Genomic DNA, 20,991 nt, shown 5'->3' on the forward strand with positions numbered 1-20,991 from the left:
AACTCTACTCATTTATACATCGGTAAAATATTTTTTCACTTCTGGCAGCTCAGAAATATCGTATGATGTTTTCTTGTTCAGTGATTGGTCGATTTTCCTCGTCTGACGTCTTATTTTTGGACACAAACATAAACATGGAGAGTGGTGAAGAATTAGCTTCCCAACGAATATCGGACATGGAGTTCGAAAGCTCTCAGCCGTTCAACAACTACGATCCCTATAGTTTAAATGACATTGTAGGATTAGAAGGTATTTACTTGTCTAGTTATTATAGCATCATTTGCGCTAGTTTTCCTAACCTGCGCGAGTATTGCGTCAGAATAAAATAATATTGTATATTTTACTCTTTACAGATTTCTTATTGGATAATGATCCGATGGGAACTATGGAATTATTTGACGACGACGGTATGATCGTCTTGGAAGAGGACAAATTTATTCCGACTCCGGCATCGCCCGCGCTGGCCGATCAAAATATTGGACACGTCTCAAATTCCCCATTAATACCAATTTTTAAAAAAGAAGAGACCATGTCATCTTTTATATATGACTCGCCTAGAGATTCCCCGCAAACGGCGTCAATGAACAATTTATATTCGCCACAGATGTCTCCGTCTGCGGGAGGTCTGCCCCATTCTCCGAACGTCTATTCCTCGACTCGAGGACAAGCGACTTTGCCGCCTATGAATTATGCGATGATGTCACCCCTGTCTCTCCAGTCGTCACCGGATATGTCACCTTCCTCCGCACACTCCCCCAAGATGTCACCCAGTTCTTACAGTTCCATGTCACCGGCTTCGCTGGCGAGTTCCCCGCATCCGGAATTACACGCGCTGTCTCCCGCTAAACTGCAGAACGGTGTTACTTTTTCCCCCACAGTTTCCACAATGAACGAAGTGCAATCTTCAAAACCCACAGTGACTTCGACGAACCGACTTGTGACTAAAGCGGATCCTCCGGGGATAGTGCAATCGTCCAAGGCCCATCCTCACCCGAGTTTGCAGAAAGCGAGTCTTTCATCCGCTCCTAAGAACCCCAAGGGTCAAAGTTTCGTTGTCAGTAGTCCGCAAGCGATACGACAGAACAATCTACTTTTGCAGGGACAAGTTACGAGTCCTACTTTTATAAACTTTAAGTCGGTTCCTTTGCAACCGAAACCCGGTCAAAAAAGTGATCAGAGCTCGAGGAATTCATCTCCGGTTGTACCGAGTCAGCTGCTGGTGTCGGACAACGGAGTGCCTTCCATGCTGGTGCAGCAAGGCTCGGATGGAAGACTGGCTCCGGTAGTACTGCAAGCCAAGCTTGTCAAGTCCAGCGAGCCCCAACCTCAGACGCTCGTGTACACCAGTACTCCTATGCAAGGTAAGATTATACCGTGAACACTTGAGGTTGTTTTATAATTTAACCGGTTAACTGCCGGCAGGTACATGTATGGCGGTACCCAGCACGCCGCGAATTTTACCACAAAAATAAAACCTTCTAAACATATTATTTTTTGACATCTCATCAAAGATGAAGAAGAATATGGAAGTCTGGTCATTTACGGGGCTGACGACCATCATAGGCTGGTTTAAGTGATCACTTTACACACGTGTAACATTCACCAATTCTACCCATTATTGACAACCACACTACTCAAATTCTTGGAAGTTCTATATATATGAACCAATTTAGAAACCTTGTTCTTGAATCACTAAAAATATTAATAAATAAATAAATATTAATAATCTTCTAAACATATTGTTATTAAAAGTGTATTAACGTTTATTTATAAAACTTGTCAAATAAATGAATAGCGCGCCAGTCGTTCAGTCATTTATCCATAGTCATAAAATTATTTGTTCATGGTGCAGAGTTGTCACAAAATTTGTCATAGAATATATGAAAACTAAATAATATGTCAAAAGTAATTGTTTATGTTAGTTTAATATTAAAAGTATACACACACACACACACACACTTGTAAAAAATTAAAAATTATAAATCATTAGAATCGACACTAAAATCACTGTCATCAGATTCGGCAGTGACGGCAACTCGTGGATTATTGGACAACCCTGAGCGACATTAGTTGTTCCGACGACAAAGCTCTCTTTAATTTACGTTTAAAGTGGTAAAAACAAATTCTGTTTCAATTCTAGGTATGCAAAGATATTCTCAATAGATGTCACTATGCGTTCAATATATTTGTACATTTAAAATAATTGATTTTCTTTACTTAAAGCCCATTTAAAACGGCGCGTCTTAAGACTTAATTTTTGTATGAGCGGCGCTCCGTTCACAGAAAATTATGAGTCTTAAGACGCTCTTGGCAGTTAACCGGTTAAAAAGCTTCCCAATTATGCTTTAATATGACATCAGTCATTTCAGTCATTATTTTCCCCCGTAAAACGGTACCAACCAACTGATACTTTTTCTTCTTTATGAGCCCTCTGACCTCCACTGCTGGATATAGTACTGCTGCCTCTTCCCCTTCTTTCTATTTACTCCGGTTGGTTGCTGCCTGCAGCCAGTTTTTACCTCCCACAGCGACTATGTCGTCGGACCATCCCTTGGGGTCTTCTGACACCTCTTTTGTTCTCCCAAGGCCTCCATCGTAGAATTCTTGGGGTCCTGTCTTGCAATATGTCCTGCCCGCTGCCATTTTATTTATTTTTATTGCCAAAAATATGAACCCGTATTCCAAAACCCACTGATACATTAAGACATAATCTCTTAAGTAGTACTTTCGATAGATATACTGCCTATTTGATTCCGAATCAGTATGTCATCGAATACTTCACTATGTTTTGAGATAATTGCTGAACTAGATGTTATTCGGCAGGCATGAGTACTTCTCAACCCGGCCAACATCCGCAGACGTCGATGCCCATCCACACGTTAGTGAACACCAGCACGGGCACCATACTGGCTACGGGCATCCCGCTCATGTTGGACTCTGACAAGGTGCCCATTTGTCGCCTCCCGGGTTTGCTCAACGACGGAAAACCTCGGGAAGTAAAGAAAAGTGCGCACAATGCCATCGAAAGAAGATATCGCACCAGTATCAATGACAAAATTGTGGAATTAAAAAATATGCTAGTTGGAGAAGACGCTAAGGTATGGAAATTAAATTTTATTTACATAAAGTATTGGTATCAAATTTGGTCCGCCTCTGTCGTTTAATGGTTAGCGTGTTTAGCTACCGTGATGGAGGTCCGGGGTTCGATTCCCAGGGGGGGGGTGTGAAAGTAAATATTAGTGATTTTACACTCTGATATTTATTTCATATTACCCTAATGCGCAGGAGTGATCACCTTGCCTTCATGTAAGCAACAATCAAAATGACACTGCGTCAATATGTTGCAGTGCCCTATGCACCATTAGATGCGGATAAGGTTTATAATTGTTTATCTTGAGATTATGCATTTATGACAACAAAAGTGAAAATCTTTATATTTTCTTTATTTCAGTTAAATAAGTCTGCCATTCTGAGAAAAACTATAGATTACATACGGTACTTACAAAACCAGAATGCAAGATTGAAACAGAGGGTGGCCGCTCTGGAGATGGCAGCCCAGCAGAGCGGGGGAGTGACGGAGCTCCTGGTCGGCAACCCGACTCCCCCCACCAGCGACATCTCTTCGTCTCCCTCCTCCCTCCACACTGACAGCGACATGCCCTCTTCACCGGAGTTTGCCAACGTAATATTACATATCTGCCTTTATTTATCCCCCCGCCTAACGCACCGATATTTCTGTTCACTGTGTCTACAGTGAATTCCATTTATTTATTTTATAATGCCATAAGATAAATACAGTGGAACCTCTCATAACTAGTAATTCGCATAACGAATTACAGAGAAAGGTCAAGTCCCTTTATCACTACATTTACTTGTGAGACGGGACTTCCGCGCCAGTCAAAATAAAAAATGTTTCACTTAACAAGTAAGATTCAGGAACAAATTATGCTTGTTATGAGAGGTTCCACTGTATATTAGTTTATTATTTTTTGACATCTCATCAAAGATGAAGAAGAATATGGAAGTCTGGGCATTTGGAAGTCTGGGAAAGACGGGTGTCACGGGGCTGACGACCGTCATAGGCTGGTTTAAGTGATCACTTTACACACGTGTAACATTCACCAATTCTACCCATTATTGACAACCACACTACTCAAATTCTTGGAAGTTATGTATATATGAACCAATTTGGAAACCTTGTTCTTGAATCACTAGAACTTCACTAGAGACATCTATTGGTGAGATGTAAAGAAGCTTAATTGGAGATAATCCAGATTTTGTGAACAAGTATTTGGACACACTCAAAATGTTGTAAATAAATTGTCTGGTCAAATTATAAGCTTAAATAATAAAAATGAAAATGATATTTTCTGGCGTTTTTCATGTGTGATTATAATCCAGGATTTGGACCTCACATACTAATATAAGAGTTTCTGCTAAATAAAAAGCTTCTTTACATCTCACCAATAGATGTCTCTAGTGAAGTTCTAGTGATTCAAGAACAAGGTTTTTAAATTGGTTCATATATACAGAACTTCCAAGAATTTGAGTAGTGTGATTGTCAATAATGGGTAGAATTGGTGAATGTTACACGTGTGTAAAGTGATCACTTAAACCAGCCTATGACGGTCGTCAGCCCCGTAAATGCCCAGACTTCCATATTCTTCTTCATCTTTGATGAGATGTCAAAAAATAATATGAAAATAACTCCTGTAATTGGAGATAATCCAGATTTTGTGAACAAGTATTTGGACACACTCAAAATGTTGTATATTAGTTTGTTACAAATCACTTGCACAAATACACCGATACTAATAAACAGTATTAACGTAATGATAATTGACCAAAAAAGAAAATTCTGACCAGTCATAGTCATAAATAGATGTCGATATTCAGTATAAATATTTATCCGTGCTTTAAGCAATAATTAATTACTATCAGAGTATCCCATTCCAGGAAATTAAGTTTCGAATCTTGGGTACTACCATTTTATTCATGTATCTGTGATAATCGCACAGCAGACACATGTGTGTAGCGTCACAGATGTGTGTCAGACCATAAAATATGGAAGGAAGTATAAGAGATCTTGTTTGCGGGGTGACCATGGTTTTAAGGTCTATAATTTTTGTGGCCATTATCTTTTGTGTAATTGGGATATTTTGGTATTTATACTATGAAACTTCATAGTGACACTCGCATATTTTGAATTGGAGTATTTCTTACAGGTTGACACTGAATCTTACTCCCAGCGCATAATGGCGGGAATGGGTGATCACACTCGATTGGCGATGTGCGCTTTTATGGTTGGACTTCTAGCCTTCAATCCTTTCGGCCGAGTGTTCAGAGCTGGCCTCCCTCGAGGAGAGGATGAGTTCATCTCTAGAAGGATTCTCAACATAATTGAATATGGTGAGTAAACGCACTTATGTAACTCTCATTTTACGCATGTTATTCTTTCCTGCAAATCAAAATACATATACACTCAGACCTCGCTTTGCGTCGTTTCACATTGCGTTTTTTTGAAGTTGCGTCGTTACTGAATTAAGACTTATTTTCGCTGTGCGTCATTGTTTTTTCGAATCGCGTTGTTTTTTTAAAAATTATTATTTAGAGAATATTTTTAAATTTTCTAAAAGGTAATTTCCCATTTTGTAAATTTAAATTTTGTTTGGATTTCGGGGAATCGACATAAATTAATTGTTAGCTGCTCATAACCAAGAAACGTCTAACGAGGAATTGAAATAACTGGATTTGGAAATCGCTAACGAAGAAGACAGCTCGTTAGATATAAGCAAGCGTCAAAATTTAACTTCACAGCAAATTTCTAAAGCAATGAATCTAATTGACAAAGCAATGGAGATTTTTTCAAAAATCGATTCTAATAGCGAAAGAAGTACAAAAGTTTCTCGGTAGCAAATGATATTAATTGTTACGAGGAACTTTACCTCAACATAAAAGAAAAAGCTGTTGAGCAAACTTTAGACAATTTTTTTGAAAAAAAAAATTTCAAGAGGTCTTTTTATGTTTTTAAATGAACTTATAAAGTTTTACTTTTGTTTTGCTATGTAAATATCCTTTTTCAATATTTACGGACTGAATTAAAAATACGATAACCTATCTTTGATGTTTATATGATTTCCAATGGAAAAATAGCAATTCAATTTGCGTCGCGATATTTTGGAACGTATCTACGACGCGAAGTGAGGTCTTAGTGTATATTAAATATTAAAAATCGATGCATTCATTTTCAGTTGGTCTGGGTGCTTGTGATGTATTTTTCATATTTACCTTCCCCATCCTTACTATCCCACCTGCAGATTAGCATCTAAAATAGACCCTCTGCGGGTTTTCCTTTAATAATAAAAAATGTTATTTGTCAGATGAGACAAGTTGGTGGGCGTGGCTACCCACTCTGTTCCTGTGGACCGTGAACTTCCTAGTCCTCGGAGTCTGTTTAGTGAAGATGCTGGTTTATGGAGATCCTATTCTCCAAACCGAGCAAGCGGAACACTTCAGGCGACACAGAAGAAAGGCCGACTTTTATATAGACAAGGTATTCCTATAATTTCATTAGGAAATGCATACTTTAATGTAGATATTCATCTATTTATTATTTTTAGTATCCATATAGTGCAAGGGTGGCCAACCCTTGGCCAGCGGCGCCCTAATGCACGGCCCGCGGTCATGTATGAAGAATATATTTTTAAACCAGTGATATATATGTGATACACAGTTTGATATATCAGCTAAATTTATGCCCTCAAGTATTATCTATGAGCCAAGTCATGCATGTTGTTATAAAAACAGTGAACAATATCCGTTCGCACGCTCTTCAGTATCGCCAATTTAAGGCAATCTCAAAAAATCTCGAAAACCAGTAAAGATGTGCAACTTCAACTAATAAAATAGATTTAGAAAAATTAAGTAAGCGAAAAGAAACTCAAATGAAATTTGAGTTTCTTTCAAGAGTCATTAATAAATTAATTTTATTTAAAATAAAATTGTTAATATTGCTTGATTTATGTGTCCTAATTTATCATTTTTATCATTGAAATTTTCAAAACGTTATATATTTTTTGTTGGTTCAATGTGTGTTTTCTTTCCACATCTGGTCGTAGTAATATTTTTTTTCACAATTACCCTGATTGTACTTGCGGATTACATCTGCATTTAAATTATATAATAATTACAAAAAATCAATAAGTATGAAATTCGTTGTTATAATTTTTTTTCTAATGTCTGTATGCGGCCCTTGGGAAAATTTTAGGTCATCGATGCGGCCCGGGTGCAATTTGGGTTGGCCAGGCCTAATATAGTGCATTGATTGGTAACCCATGTAGGATGTGATCATGGTCTAGGACTATTTTCATTTTCACTAGATTTAGGCTGAAAATCATCATTCTCTGGAAGATTGTCAAAAAAGTGTCGTGGACTTCAAATTTGAAGTTTGCGGTTCATTTCCCTATTCTGCCTAATCTTGATTCTGGCATGCATTTTGCATTTCATAGCATGATATGCTTAACATTTTAACTTAAGTTATATCGCTTTAAATGGCCCTCCTGAAAGAAAATTCAATTACGACACTCTAGGCGCAAATATATTATTTATTGATTTGGCATCAACCTTGTGGAATAACATGATTTAGGTACAAAAATTAAACCCTTGTATGAGACCACTTTTGAGATTATTTATTTAAACACTGGTTTTGTGCGACTACAGATGTTCTCACCAAAAGTGGTCTTATACACTCGTTTTATTTTTATATTTAAACTAAGTGTAAATTATAACCGTGCTGTAAAATTGCGATCCACGATATTTTGACAATCTCATGCAAACGGTTGAAACTTAGCGAGTTTTCTAAATTAGTTTCTAAATTTCTATTATAATATTGGTCAAAAATTACAGTTTAAGGTATAAAATTTCTTTCTGAATTGAAACTACGATCCAGAAATAATGAAGTGTTTGTCTTCAGTCACGGCAACTCATTTCATTTCCTTTTTTTTCTGGTCACATTTTTTCAGTATTCTCCCAAAATGAGCAATTTGTCTTTGGATTTGTTTTTAAAAATCCTGCTTCCTGCTTAAAGAGATCCCTTTAAATCAATAGTCTGCTACACTTTAAAATGCTTTTTTTCAGGGTGATATAAACAATGCGAAGATAGAGTTACGCAAGTGTTTATTAGAAGTCGGGAGACCAATCCGCTCCGGCAGGTTACACAATATGACGGGAACAGCTTGGGGAATTGTGCGCCAGATCATCCAGAGATTACCGGGAGGGCGCTGGTTAGTCCGACGCAATGGAGACTTCTGGCATAACAGGTAGCTACTGACTACTACATCAAATATTGCTCAAACATACAAAAGGATAAAAAGCTTATTTTTCTTTTGAAATAAATTTTAACTTAATAATTGATGTTGTTTTGTTTTTTTGATATTAACCACTTAACAGTCGAATTTTGGCGAGAAATTCGTCGGTGTAGAAAATCATCACCAAATTACTCGAAACAGGACTACCCGAACACTGCTCGGGTTAGTCAATAAAAACAAATACATAAATATATTTGACTCGGGCAAATCAATACCACCAAGTTGGAATATGATTTGCCCGAGCAGCACTCGGACTCATCAATGCAACACACTCCTTGCCCGAGTCACGCTCGGGATAAACTGGCAACTGGTTAAAAGCAAAAGGCTGTGTCAGGCGTAGTTTGTAGTTTACCAGCTTCTGCGACTACTATCACTGTCCAACTGCAGTGCTGCTCGACCTCACCCCTTGTATCTTACCTTCTATAATAATTATGTTGCTATACAGACATATTTATCGTACCAATAAAGTAATCTAGACTTCATTAACAAATTACAAGTTATCATATGGCTTACAAAACTGCTTAGACTTCCTAAGCAATTTTTCAATCTAAGGCATCAATGTTTTTAAAAGAAGAACTCTTCAAATTGGTTAGCTTATAACTTTTTTTTTTATTTATTTATTTAATATAGTTACATTTTGAAGTACAACATAATATAATTTTATATAATTAATGGTATAGTAGTCTTTTTTTATTATTTTTTTCAAGATTTTTTATTAATGGGCATTAATTTTTGTTTGATTTACTTAACAATAAGTTACAGTATTTACGTATAATTTTATGTTTTTTGTAGCGATCGTCGCCGCCTGGGAGTGCACTGGGCCACCGAACTATCTATGGTATATCATCGCTTGTGGCAGCTGGAGTTTGTGTCTGCGGAGGTGGACGGCAGCGCCGGCGCTCCGCTGAGCGTGCTGCTGGGGGCCCTGAACCTCGCTGACGCAGGAGGCAACTCGGTGCACCTAGCCGACGTCCTAGTCACTACAGCTCTGGCCATCAGGAAGGGGACCAAGCCATTCATGCACTTCCTTTGCAGGTTTCTACATCTTTTATTAACTGTGAGATACCATAGGTGATTTAAAAATTAGGAGACTGTTTTATAGCTTGCCAGGAGAGACTATATTATCAGTTCAAGTTTAGCAGAAAGAAAGAAAAACATTAAGTGTGTTAACATTAATACTATAATAAAAAAAAATTAACTTGAAATATATCGGTGCTCAATATACAGTAGAATCGCGATATAACGAAATCTAAGGGACCAAAAATTAATTACTTTTATTAATTAATTAAAGAATTACTTTTAAAAATCGGCATAAAACCGTCCGCATACGGTGGCGCGGCTTTGAAATATTTTCATCTTTTAACATTTTTTATTTCGTTATTAATTTACATAAATGTATTGGCATTTTTTCGTACGGGACAAAAGTGATTTTGTTATACATATTAACGGGATTTCGTTATATAAATGCATTTTTGTATGAAAAATTAGTTTTTGGGAATAAATTAAGTTTGTTTTTTCGATATACGTCATTTTTCGCTATATCGCGATTCTACTGTATTTGAAAAAATCATTTTAAAAATCTAATAAAGTATCTGAAGAAGGGTATTATAGAATTAAATCCGTTATTATTATAACCAGATCGCTAAAAACAATTGCGACAATATAATAATACAATGAAAGCAACTTTAACCAAAATAAAAATAAAATATCACAACTGGATGTGTAGACTAACTTTTACTATGCGAAACGATGTCACTCAATAAAAGATCTGAATGCAGTGAAATTTTCTGACCAAATTAATGAATACTATGCGTTTAACAGTGCCAAGGTTTATTTTTTGAAATACAAACGTTACTCCGGGATGAGCATGCTGCGCGTGTCCTGAGCACAAAGTGGATGGCATATATGGACATGCTAGGCGTGTGTTCTTAGCGTGGAATATGTTAAAAACAAATGTTTGATGGGGAGAATCAATGTGTAAGGGATCAACTGCCAATAGATAGGGACAAATTGTTGGGGGATCAATTATATGGGAACCAACACTTACTAATCATCGTGCTCCTTCTCTCCAGGGTTTAGCAGATTATTCCGTCTTAACAAAAACCTTTTTAAATTGGCAGATTTACTCAATTTTTAAATGAATTTCTGATAACTAAATGATTGGAATTGTATTGTTGGGTAATATATCCAAAATTAAACAAGGTTTATTGGATTGAATTCTACATTTATTTATGTATATGTTAATACGTGACGCGTTTCGTCTTAAGACATTATCAAACATGAGAGTGTTTGATAATGTCTTAAGAAGACGAAACGCGTCACGTATTAACATATACATAAATAAATGTAGAATTCAATCCAATAAACCTTGTTTAATTTTGGATATACTATCCAACAATTCTATATGGAATTCTACCAACTGTCTGCAGTTACAATAAATAGATTGGAATTGTCTTTTTTCAGTTATTATTTGAACCAAGCGAAGTTGGTGTGTTCGGAACTGTGTGGAGAGACGCCGGCACGTTTCCGTTGGCTCTTCACTTCATATGGACAGCGATTCTTCATCACCCAAGAGTGGAGCTATCACTTGGATGGTCCCGAGATGTCCATGTTCAGCCAACTTCCCAACAAGACAGATCCACTGGCATATGCAATGAGGGTAAGATATTTTATTTCTGATCCCGTTTTACTTTGTTCGAGTTGTTATATTAATTTAGATTTCGCAGTATATATTAAGACCGTTATGTCTGAACGTAATTCCAGGAGTACAAACCAAATTTTCTCTTTGCGACATTTTGTTTATCATTGGCAACACTTGTGACATCGCTTCTTATTTCATCTTATTTTCAGGTTTATCATTTTGAGTTATTGAAACGAAGTCTACAAACCTTGCTGTGTGCCGACGGCAGGAGCTCCCACACTCTAGATGTTCTAGAAATGCTGAAATTAGTGACTGATAATGTTGCACCTATAGGCCCTCAAAATATAGGTAAGTGTTCACTTGTTCATTCACAAGGACCATGTTAATGCAAATAATCTCTGAGCTCTAGACGCATTTAAAACCAACATTACTCAAATTATGGCCGAGAAACCCTCTGAAATGTGCAAAAAAGAGGTTAAAAATGACCTCGAAAGAATCGCATGCATCGAATCTTCCCGAAGTGCCATTTGAATGATATTGTTTTTCATACTAAATGCCAAAGTCCAAATATTATAATGAAATAAAATTTTCATAAAAAAATTATCGCTGTGTGTGTTTTATTTAGCTTTTCTTTCGAAACCGCAAAATGATGACGCTATATTTCTGAAAACCTATTGTGATACATGTTTGCCTATGTTCCCATTAATAAAAAATAAAAAATAAATAAAAATTAGAAACAGCAAGAGGGCCTTCACACTTCAATGTCCCAATGGCACAATTCTAAAATTTAGACAAATACGATGTTTGTAAATGATGCGGAATGGGTCAAAATTCGTATCACAATAGATTTTAAGAAAAAGTGCTATTTACCAAGTAAAACTTAAATTGAAAACATGGATAGATATTATCACAAAGTGACTTCCGAATCAATCAATGAAACAACTGTCTGGTCATTATCTGGTCAAATTATAAGCTTAAATAATAAAAATGAAAATGATATTTTCTGGCGTTTCTCATTTGTGTGATTATAATCCAGGATTCGGACCTCACATACTAATAAAAGAGTTTCTGCTCAATAAAAAAAAACCTTCTTTTTAGCTCACCAATAGATGTCTCTAATGAAGTTCTAGTGATTCAAGAACAATGTTTCAAAATTGGTTCAAACATATAGAACTTCTAAGAATTTGAGTGGTGTGGTTGTCAATAGTGGGTAGAATTGGTGAATGTTACACGTGTGTAAAGTGATCACTTAAACCAGCCTAAGACGGTCGTCAGCCCCGTAAATGCCCAGACTTCCATATTCTTCTTCATCTTTGATGATGTCAAAAAATAATATGAAATAACTGCGTATTATTGTTTTTCTTTATGAATAATATTGTTATTATAATCTCTAAATCTGGATTGCAGGTTGCTGGGATCCAGTGATGGAGTGGTGGTCCAATGTGGTGGAAATTGCCGCTCACTGGCTGTTGGGTGATGACGAGGCGGCGAGTATCTTACTAGACAGGATAAAGCATCTACCCGCCGCACTGAGGATGACTGATAACCCACTACCCAAGTGAGTTCTACCTCCTGCTTCTACTTATTACGAATGGTTGTCGCACGTGCCACGGGTATCCTCTTCACCTGCAGCGACCCTGCGCCTTATCCGGGCTTCCGGAAACGACGAAAAACGTATATGTCTCGCAAATATATTTTTTTTAAATGTGGAGGCATGTGCTTTGACCATATAAATTTTAGTATCAGAAGTACTTTATTTTCTATGTTTTTTTAAAACAGTGTCCAGGACAGGCAATACAAAAAAATTGCTCTTCAATTAATATTTAATTTACTGCTAAAATATCACTGCATATCATGGCAGTACATGATGAAGTCCTGGTTCCAACTCTAATGTATAGATGTGAAGCTTGGAGCTATGATTATTCCTAAATGTTGCTTTTATTCACCATAGTTGAAGTTAAAATGCATCAATTTTTTAATGTTAGTTCTGGTAAGTATCTAAAAAGTATAAAAAAATACATCGCGAGTAGCCGCCATAGCTAGCGTAGCAGCACGACCACCCTGAATGACGATTTGTGCGTAACTAAAATGAGATTGTATCGGAAACAGTATGAAGCCGCGTGTGCGTTTATGTAAAGTGAGGCACGCACACATAAGGCGTTTGTGTACTATACGGAATTTTACCATCCGGCAGTCCGGTTTTGAAAAATGAAAGCGAATACGACAGTTTAGCGTGATCAAATTTACGCGCAAGATGTTCACGCACCGATCTGAAGAAAGATGGACAAAAGCACAAGAAAATCATCGTTTAAAAACTCTAACTGACGTGCCGGACGGTAAAATTCCTTGTAATTCCATGTAGTGCATAAACACCCATACTCTGAAAAACGTAAGTGTATTGGTGACTCTTTCCTCGGTTTTTTTATTTCTGTTGCTGCAAATTAATAACCTTATTTTATAATACTTTTATGTAACACGTAAAATTCTAAGTCCGTATCTATTATATTTTATATTGATATTCTCATTTTTAAAGTCAAGTTGTAGTAAATACGTATCACCGGGAGGGGAAGGTTAACCGAATTAATTTAAATGTAATTTTAGGGCTGTGCTGTCTTCGATGGTCTGTCGCGAGGCCTTGAGCCAGTTGAGCCGGGGCGGGGAGGAGGGGGCGCCGCAGTCCGTGGAGCGCGCCCTGCTGTGCTGCGACAGCGCCGGGCGCCAGCTCTCCGACACGCTGGCGTACTATACCTGCAGGGACCCCACGCCCATCATACTGGTAGAGACTACTTTCTGTGTATCATACCACTATTCGCATGCAAAACCAGCTAGTCATACAGTAATTCACCGCTCACTTTAAACCAAGGGTGGCTAACCCCCGGCCAGCGGGCCGCATGCGGCCTGCCGCGTGTGCTTGTGGCCCGCGGAGCATATCACACTTTTTTATTATTATTTTTCGTATGGCCTAACTTTAATCTAATAAATATGTTTGTTTCTCGTTTTTGTTATATCTTAAAAAACTATATATTTCTTGTTTGCTTTGTATAAAAAAATAAATTTTGTTTAATGGCCCGGTAGGAAATCTCATTTCTAAAATTTGGCCCGACTGCTGAAAATGTTGGCCACCCATGCTTTAAACCCTTATCCGCACCTGATGGTGCATAGGGTACTGGATCTTATAAACGCAGTGTTATCTTGATCGTTAACACATGAAGAAAAGGTGATCAGCCCTCCGTCTCAGGTACCAGTCCAGGGTGATATTAAATAAATATTAGATTGAAAAATTCACTTATATTCATTTGACCCCCTGCTGGCAATCGAACCCGGGACCTCCAGCATGGTAGCCAAGCGTGTTGACCATTACACTATGGAGGCGGACAAGCAATACCCCGCCTGCAATAACATGGTTCAGTGATTCACCGAGAAACCGAAAAATGCAATATTTTACTCAGGGATTTCCTAATATTTATCGGGTTGCGTTTACGGCTTATTTACAACATTTTAAGTGCGTCTAAATACTTGTTCACAAATCTGAATTATCTCCAATTAGGAGTTATTTTTTACATTATTTTAGAATGGATGAAGAAGAATATGGAAGTCTATTAATTTAGGCTTGGTTGTAAAATGTTGTAAATAAATTAACTGATTAGTCTTAGGCTTGTTGTCAAAATGTTGTAAATAAATAATTTTTTCAAGCGTTTCTCGATTATATGAATATAATCCAGGACACGGACCTCAGATACAAATGGAAAGAGTCTCTGCTTAATAAAAATCTTTCCTCATCCCACCATAGATGGCTTTTGTGAACCGTAGATGGCTCGCACATACTGTGTTGCGAGTTTGATCAATATACTTATTTAAAAGTTTCGAAAATTCGATGAATTGAAGTAATAAAGAATACTGGCCCATGGTATATCCCGCCACGCTCAAGCCTTTAGTCAAGTTTTATGAAGTATGACTGTATACATTGTTTTTTTTATGTTTTAGTAGTTTTTAGTGCATTTAGTAGGGAATGTATACTTTAAATTGTTGTGTACTCTGTAAGGGTGAAGACTGACCGGAGCATTTCGTCGTAACATGTTACGATGCAAGCATCCAGGCAGTCAGTACAGCGAGCCGAGCTGCTTGCCGCTCGTTCCGAATGCTCCATCCCAAGTCGGATGCAATTTTAGGTCAGTAACAGGGTTGCCAATCTCTGGAGAAATTCCCCAAACTGCGGGGAATCTTTTTTTTCTTAATCTGGAGTAAGCTGTAATTTATTAAAATTGCAGAACCAAGAACCACGTCTTCGTCGTCCGACATTTTAACTACGAATGCAATGTTGCAATGATTCATACAGATTTTGGGTTACTGATTCTTTTCAAATTTAATACAGATTTCTAGACTGTAAATCAGTTTTTTTGGTGTGACATGGCAACAATGAGCACAAGGCCATAAACGAGCACTGATCGTGGTCAGTCAGCAATGCCGTAACGTCATAATGTAACATGCTTGCCGCGAGCGATGTTACGACGAAATGCTCTGGTCAGTCTTCACCCTAAGACGTGTTAAATCGTGTGTATTATGAAGTATATAGTGGATATTTTTCCATCACTATTAAAAGGTATGCCTACAACAACCTGTTTTAAATTTTAAAATAAGTAAATCATTCCCAATTTTAGTTTTACATTTATATTTACTCCCATTTTCATAATTGCTGCTGATTATTTTTCTACATCATCTACCATATATAAGTTTAACCACGGTCAATTATCAGTATGGGAGTAAACATTTAACTTTTTTCATATTTTTTTACCATACAAGTACATAAAATGTGCATGATATATCAAGCATGTTAATACATATATCATTTATACATTTTCAATACAGCATGTATGTTTGTAAAATTTTGTATGCACCAAATGCATTAATTTGTCTCTTAACCTTTTAACCGTCACAAACATCTTCAAAATTAATGTGGTAATAATTAAAACTCGTTTTAGTAGCTGAGGTCAAATGTTGTTGACAATATCAACATCGGAACATGTGGAAACATCTTCTGGGATCATTATGACACTCTGAGACATAAAAATTTATATATTTAAAATGCAACTTTGTTTTAAAATCACTATAAATATTTTATTATAAATTAATTATAATGTCTACCGGTTTCGAAACTAACCGCTTCTTTACCAAGATTGATTAATACTATTATTAATACTATTAGTTTACATTTTAATTGTAAAATGGAAAATCGCAAAGTTAGTGCTTTAAATATAAATTAAATAATAATTTCTGCTTAAAAATTCACACTTTGCTAAAATACGTCCATATCAATACATACTAGAGATGAAATCAGCTAGATGTGAGCATTTTAGTGAGCTTTCAAGTGACAGCACACTACAGTGATTCTTCTCCACCTAGTAAAAATACAAATACAAATGATAATGGTATTACCATTGAATTCCATCGATGTTTCGAACTGGAACTGCTTTGACAAAGTTGCAGAATACAGCTACTGAGCCTATAGGCAAGGGAGCTGCGGTAATTGAGCTAGAGTATTATTTAGAACTGTTCACCTCAATTGCAACACACACCCTTAAAAGTGGTGCCCAAAAAATGTCAAACAGTATCCGATCCTTACAAATTTTGTTAAAATTTATACTTTATCTCTTAATAGTAGTGCATCCATACGCAGGTAAGAGGCTATTATTTAAATCAGGTGTTGAGTATGAAGAAAGGCACAATCGTTTAATGCCAAAAAGGGTCAGATAGGCCGGATAGCGGATAGTAACCAGATACATGTTTTATTAGTACCAAACTACAGTTAAAAGGTTAAGAGTTTACACTGTTTTATTTTCCTTTTTGTTTGTAAATTCCTTACTTATTTTGTTTCAGCATCCAGTAGGATAGTTTATCTTATTTGGCACGGCATTGGTGCATTGTCGTTGCATTGCACTTAGCTATTAGATGTGCAGTACTTCTGCAATGCAACCATTGCTGTGACAGTTTTCTGCAATTGCCTGTTGAGTAATTTTGTTGCTTGCGCTCTTTTATTTATTTTCTTGCTGTATCAAAATTTATAGTGTAATTTGTTTATTTTTTTCGATGTTTCGGTCTGAATTCCAATCTGGGTTGATATACACAGTGTTACTGTTTGTTTTTGCTAGTTGTTCCAGGTATTCTGCTGTGACTGGATCCTGGAGTGTCGCGCGGGAGTGTGGGATGCGCAGGAAGGGGGCCTGACTATGGCCACTCCGTCCCAACTCAGCTCCTTCCAGAGAGACCTCAACTGCCTGAAGAAACTCTCCGAGAGTGTACCGGTAAGTCTACCAACTTGGTACCCAAAAATGCTACCAAAAGTCTAATGATACGCAGTAGCATGTCATCCTAAAAAAGATAAAAAATTGTCATAAAATGAAAAATGCAAAAGATTGCATGTTATGTTGAAAAATTACATGTTTTCATATTGATACAGTCTGAACGCATTTGTGCACTACACGGAATTTTACCGTCCGGCAGTCCGGGTTTTTTTTTAATAAAAGCGACTACGACAGTTTAGCGTGATCGAATTTACGTGCACCGTGATCACGCACCGATCAAGGGCATCGATCTGGAGAAAGACGGCCAAAAGCACAAGCCAATCCAAGCCAATCATCCGTTTTATCATGCTAACCAGACTGCCGGACAGTAAAATTCCGTGTAGTGCATAAGTGCCCTGGATTCTCATATTGTGAGTTTTAAAAATATTGCAAGTGTGGCCAACAAATGTTTGTATACAAAACATTGGATTTAACCCTGCAAACTGAATACTGTTACTTTTAGTGGGTGCTGTCTCGGGTTCTGGTGCAGACAGCGGTGCTGCGGGTGGCTGCCGGGGCGGCTCCGGCGCGCACCCAGGAGCTGCTCGCGCGCTCCCTCCAGCCCTCCTCGCACCGACCACCGCTTATATGCGGTAAAGGTGAGTCATTATTTTACTATTGTTGGGTAATATATCCAAAATTAAACAAGGTTATTGGATTGAATTCTACTTTTATTTACATATATATGATAGTATATATATATATGATAGTATATATATATATGATAGTATATATATATATGATAGTATATATATATATGATAGTATATATGTAATACGTATGTGATAATGTATATATATATATATATATATATATATATATATATATATATATATATATATATATATATATATATATATATATATATATATATATATATATATATATATATATATATATATATATATATATATATATATATATATATATATATATATATATATATATATATATATATATATATATATATATGTAAACACTCTATTTGTTTTTTTGTGTGTGTTTGATAATGTCTTAGTATGTAGTGGTATACATAAGTGAAGTCTTGTTGTTGGGTAATAAATGTTTGTATAATACCACTTATTGAGTTTTATTTCATTACACACGACTAGTTTTGAAAACTACAGTTGTTTTCGAAACTATTCGTGTGTAATAAAATAAAATACAATACGTGGTATGTATCATACAACTGTTAATTTTTCTTAATAATTAATTTATTTACCGAAATTTTCCATGTTGATTAATAAAACAAATTAAAGCATCTACTTGCTTGTGATACGCCTCCGTAGTGTAATGGTCAGCACGCTCGGCTACCGTACTGGAGGTCCCAGGTTCGATCCCAGGGGGGTTCAATAAATATAAGTTATTTTTTCACACTTATATTTATTCAGTATTACCCTGGACTGGTAACTGAAGCGGAGGGCTGGTCACCTTTCCTTCGTATGTTAACAATCAAGATAACACTGCATTTATATGAGCACCATTGGGGTGCGGATAAGGGTTTGAATGAAAAAAAAACTTGCTTGTAAAAATATTGCATAAATTGTCTACAGTTTATGGCATTTACCGCGGTGCCAGTCATCTTAATATGTATTTTCTAATATTGGTGATAATTATACTTATGCAGATAAGAGCTTTATGCTGTGTGGCGGAGAGGCGGAACGAGCCGAGGCGTTGTATATTGCGTGCAAACATCTTCCCGAACCCCTCCTGGCCGGACCGGGGGAGAGGGAAGGCATGTTGGCAGAGGCCGCCAGGACACTGGAACGGATCGGACACCGCAAGAGGCTGCAGGATTGTTACCACCTCATGAAGAAGATCGGATCGACATCTGCGACTAATTAAACTAAACAATATTGTGTTATGATTTTTAGATATTATAAATTGTATGGTATTAAATCCCTAAAAAGATTTATCGGCAAAATACCAGAATGATTTGCATTCTGTAATAAGACTACAATATCTCGCATCAAATTTTTGTACAAAATTATTTATTCATTATGTTATAAAGAAAATACTTTTAATGGTTATTATATGTTTATGATTCGAAGGAAAAAGTTTAATTTGTTGCATTTAGATTTTTTTTAAATTAAGTGGAGATATGAATAGCAAATAAAAATTATTTGCTATTCATACCTTGTTAATTTTTCGCACTACACCAAAATTACACTTTTTGCTTGTCAAATGATTGTATGTATGTAAAAATGAGACTTTGATATAGATTTTCATATCCATACTTTATCCTATGACTATATTATAACAACTGCATATACTTAAATAGCTCTTGTTGATTCCATTCATTCGTCCATCTTTTTAGTTGGTTTGTTTTATGTCCGTAGTATGAGACAGAAAGAGTGAGGTGTCCCTTTTCTTGTTTGTTAATTTTTTTTAGATACAAGTAGTAAATTACATTCCATTATGTTCAGTTGTTTAGAAATAGTTGCTGGAAGTAACCGAGTGAACAGTAGTTTATTAAAAATGTCTTATATCTTGTGTTTTGTGCATTAATTGAATTTTTAATAATATTAAAAAATTAAGTATTACTGAATGCACCCTTTTAAAGAGTTGTGAAATTGTGATAAATTGTGTTGACTCAATTTTTAACTGGAAGATTCCCATTAAATTATTGTATTCAAGAATTCTAAATTGCATAAATTAATGTTTTTTTTATATTTCATTTGTTAATCATATTCATACTGACGGTTTGTTTTATATTGTAAATACTATTTTTTTTTCAAATTATGTTTTATAATAAAATAAATAAAAAGTAACAAAAAAATTGCACTTATTAATTATTTTAATAGGCTCTTTTGAAGTATTTTGCCAAAAATAATGCAAAAATTAAAATGACATGCTAGTATTGCCTCCGTGGTGTAATAGTTAGCGTGTTTCGCTACTGCGCTGGAGGTCCCGGGTTCGATTCCCAGGGGGGGAGTCGGAAATAAATATTAGTGATTTTACAATCTGATATTTAGTTAATATTATCCGGGACTGGTCCCTGAAGCACAGGAGTGATCACCTTGCCTTCACGTAAGTAACAATCGAGATAACACAGCAGTAATATGATGTAGTGCCCTATGCATCATTGAGTGCGGATAAAGGTGGAGACTGACAGGAGCATTTCGTCATCCGAAACAATGGATGGAGCGCTCGGCTCGGTGTACTGACTGCCTGAATGTTCGCATCCTAACGTGTGACGTTATGACGAAATGCTCCGGTCAGTCTCACTTTAACGGTTAGTTATTGAATTAAACTATGCATATTTATATACATGGAAGATACGAGGAAAAATGGATTTTTATAGATATTAGAAAGAGACCCAGTTTAACTTTTGCCTTAATCTAATTTAACCTGCTTAATCTAAATAAATAAGTTCACATTATCTCTGAGTTAAACATAAACTAGTTCTAATCAGCACAATACTGGGTATTTCACAATTTACGGACACGGGTTGCCGCAGGGGGGAAGCGGTCAATGTTTGTGACATCTAATGATGTTAATTAGTAGTGAGACATTAAAAATATTTTAATTTTTTAACAAAATTGTAAATGAGAATATATATGACTACATTTATAGCAACATAATTAGAATTATAAAAATACACTTTAGATATTGAATACTTTTAAAATGTTATCCCACATTTTTA

The 20,991-nt window shown here is 36.2% G+C and overlaps 1 protein-coding gene across 1 annotated transcript; it reads left to right on the top strand.

The window, feature by feature from the left end:
- The first annotated feature begins 66 nt into the window (after positions 1 to 66).
- SREBP (Sterol regulatory element binding protein) lies at positions 67 to 20,124 on the top strand. Its single transcript, XM_088258115.1, has 15 exons — positions 67 to 249; positions 354 to 1,361; positions 2,824 to 3,098; positions 3,452 to 3,682; positions 5,226 to 5,409; positions 6,381 to 6,553; positions 8,137 to 8,318; positions 9,159 to 9,401; positions 10,830 to 11,025; positions 11,217 to 11,355; positions 12,415 to 12,565; positions 13,609 to 13,783; positions 17,154 to 17,306; positions 17,809 to 17,944; positions 18,973 to 20,124. The coding sequence occupies exons 1-15, from the start codon at positions 135 to 137 to the stop codon at positions 19,188 to 19,190; spliced, it is 3,579 nt and encodes a 1,192-aa protein (XP_088114241.1). The 5' UTR covers positions 67 to 134; the 3' UTR covers positions 19,191 to 20,124.
- The last annotated feature ends 867 nt before the right edge of the window (positions 20,125 to 20,991 follow it).

The sequence above is a fragment of the Brachycentrus maculatus genome, unplaced genomic scaffold, assembly GCF_059751285.1.
Source record: "Brachycentrus maculatus isolate JH-2025_06_01 unplaced genomic scaffold, ASM5975128v1 h1tg000090l, whole genome shotgun sequence".
Taxonomy (NCBI): domain Eukaryota; kingdom Metazoa; phylum Arthropoda; class Insecta; order Trichoptera; family Brachycentridae; genus Brachycentrus; species Brachycentrus maculatus.

Coding starts and splice junctions, on each gene's coding strand:
- SREBP (XM_088258115.1), top strand. CDS start 135: ATGGAGAGTGGTGAAGAATTAGCTTCCCAACGAATATCGGACATGGAG. Junction 9,402..10,829: donor TTCATGCACTTCCTTTGCAG/GTTTCTACATCT, acceptor GTCTTTTTTCAG/TTATTATTTGAACCAAGCGA. Junction 11,356..12,414: donor TATAGGCCCTCAAAATATAG/GTAAGTGTTCAC, acceptor TCTGGATTGCAG/GTTGCTGGGATCCAGTGATG.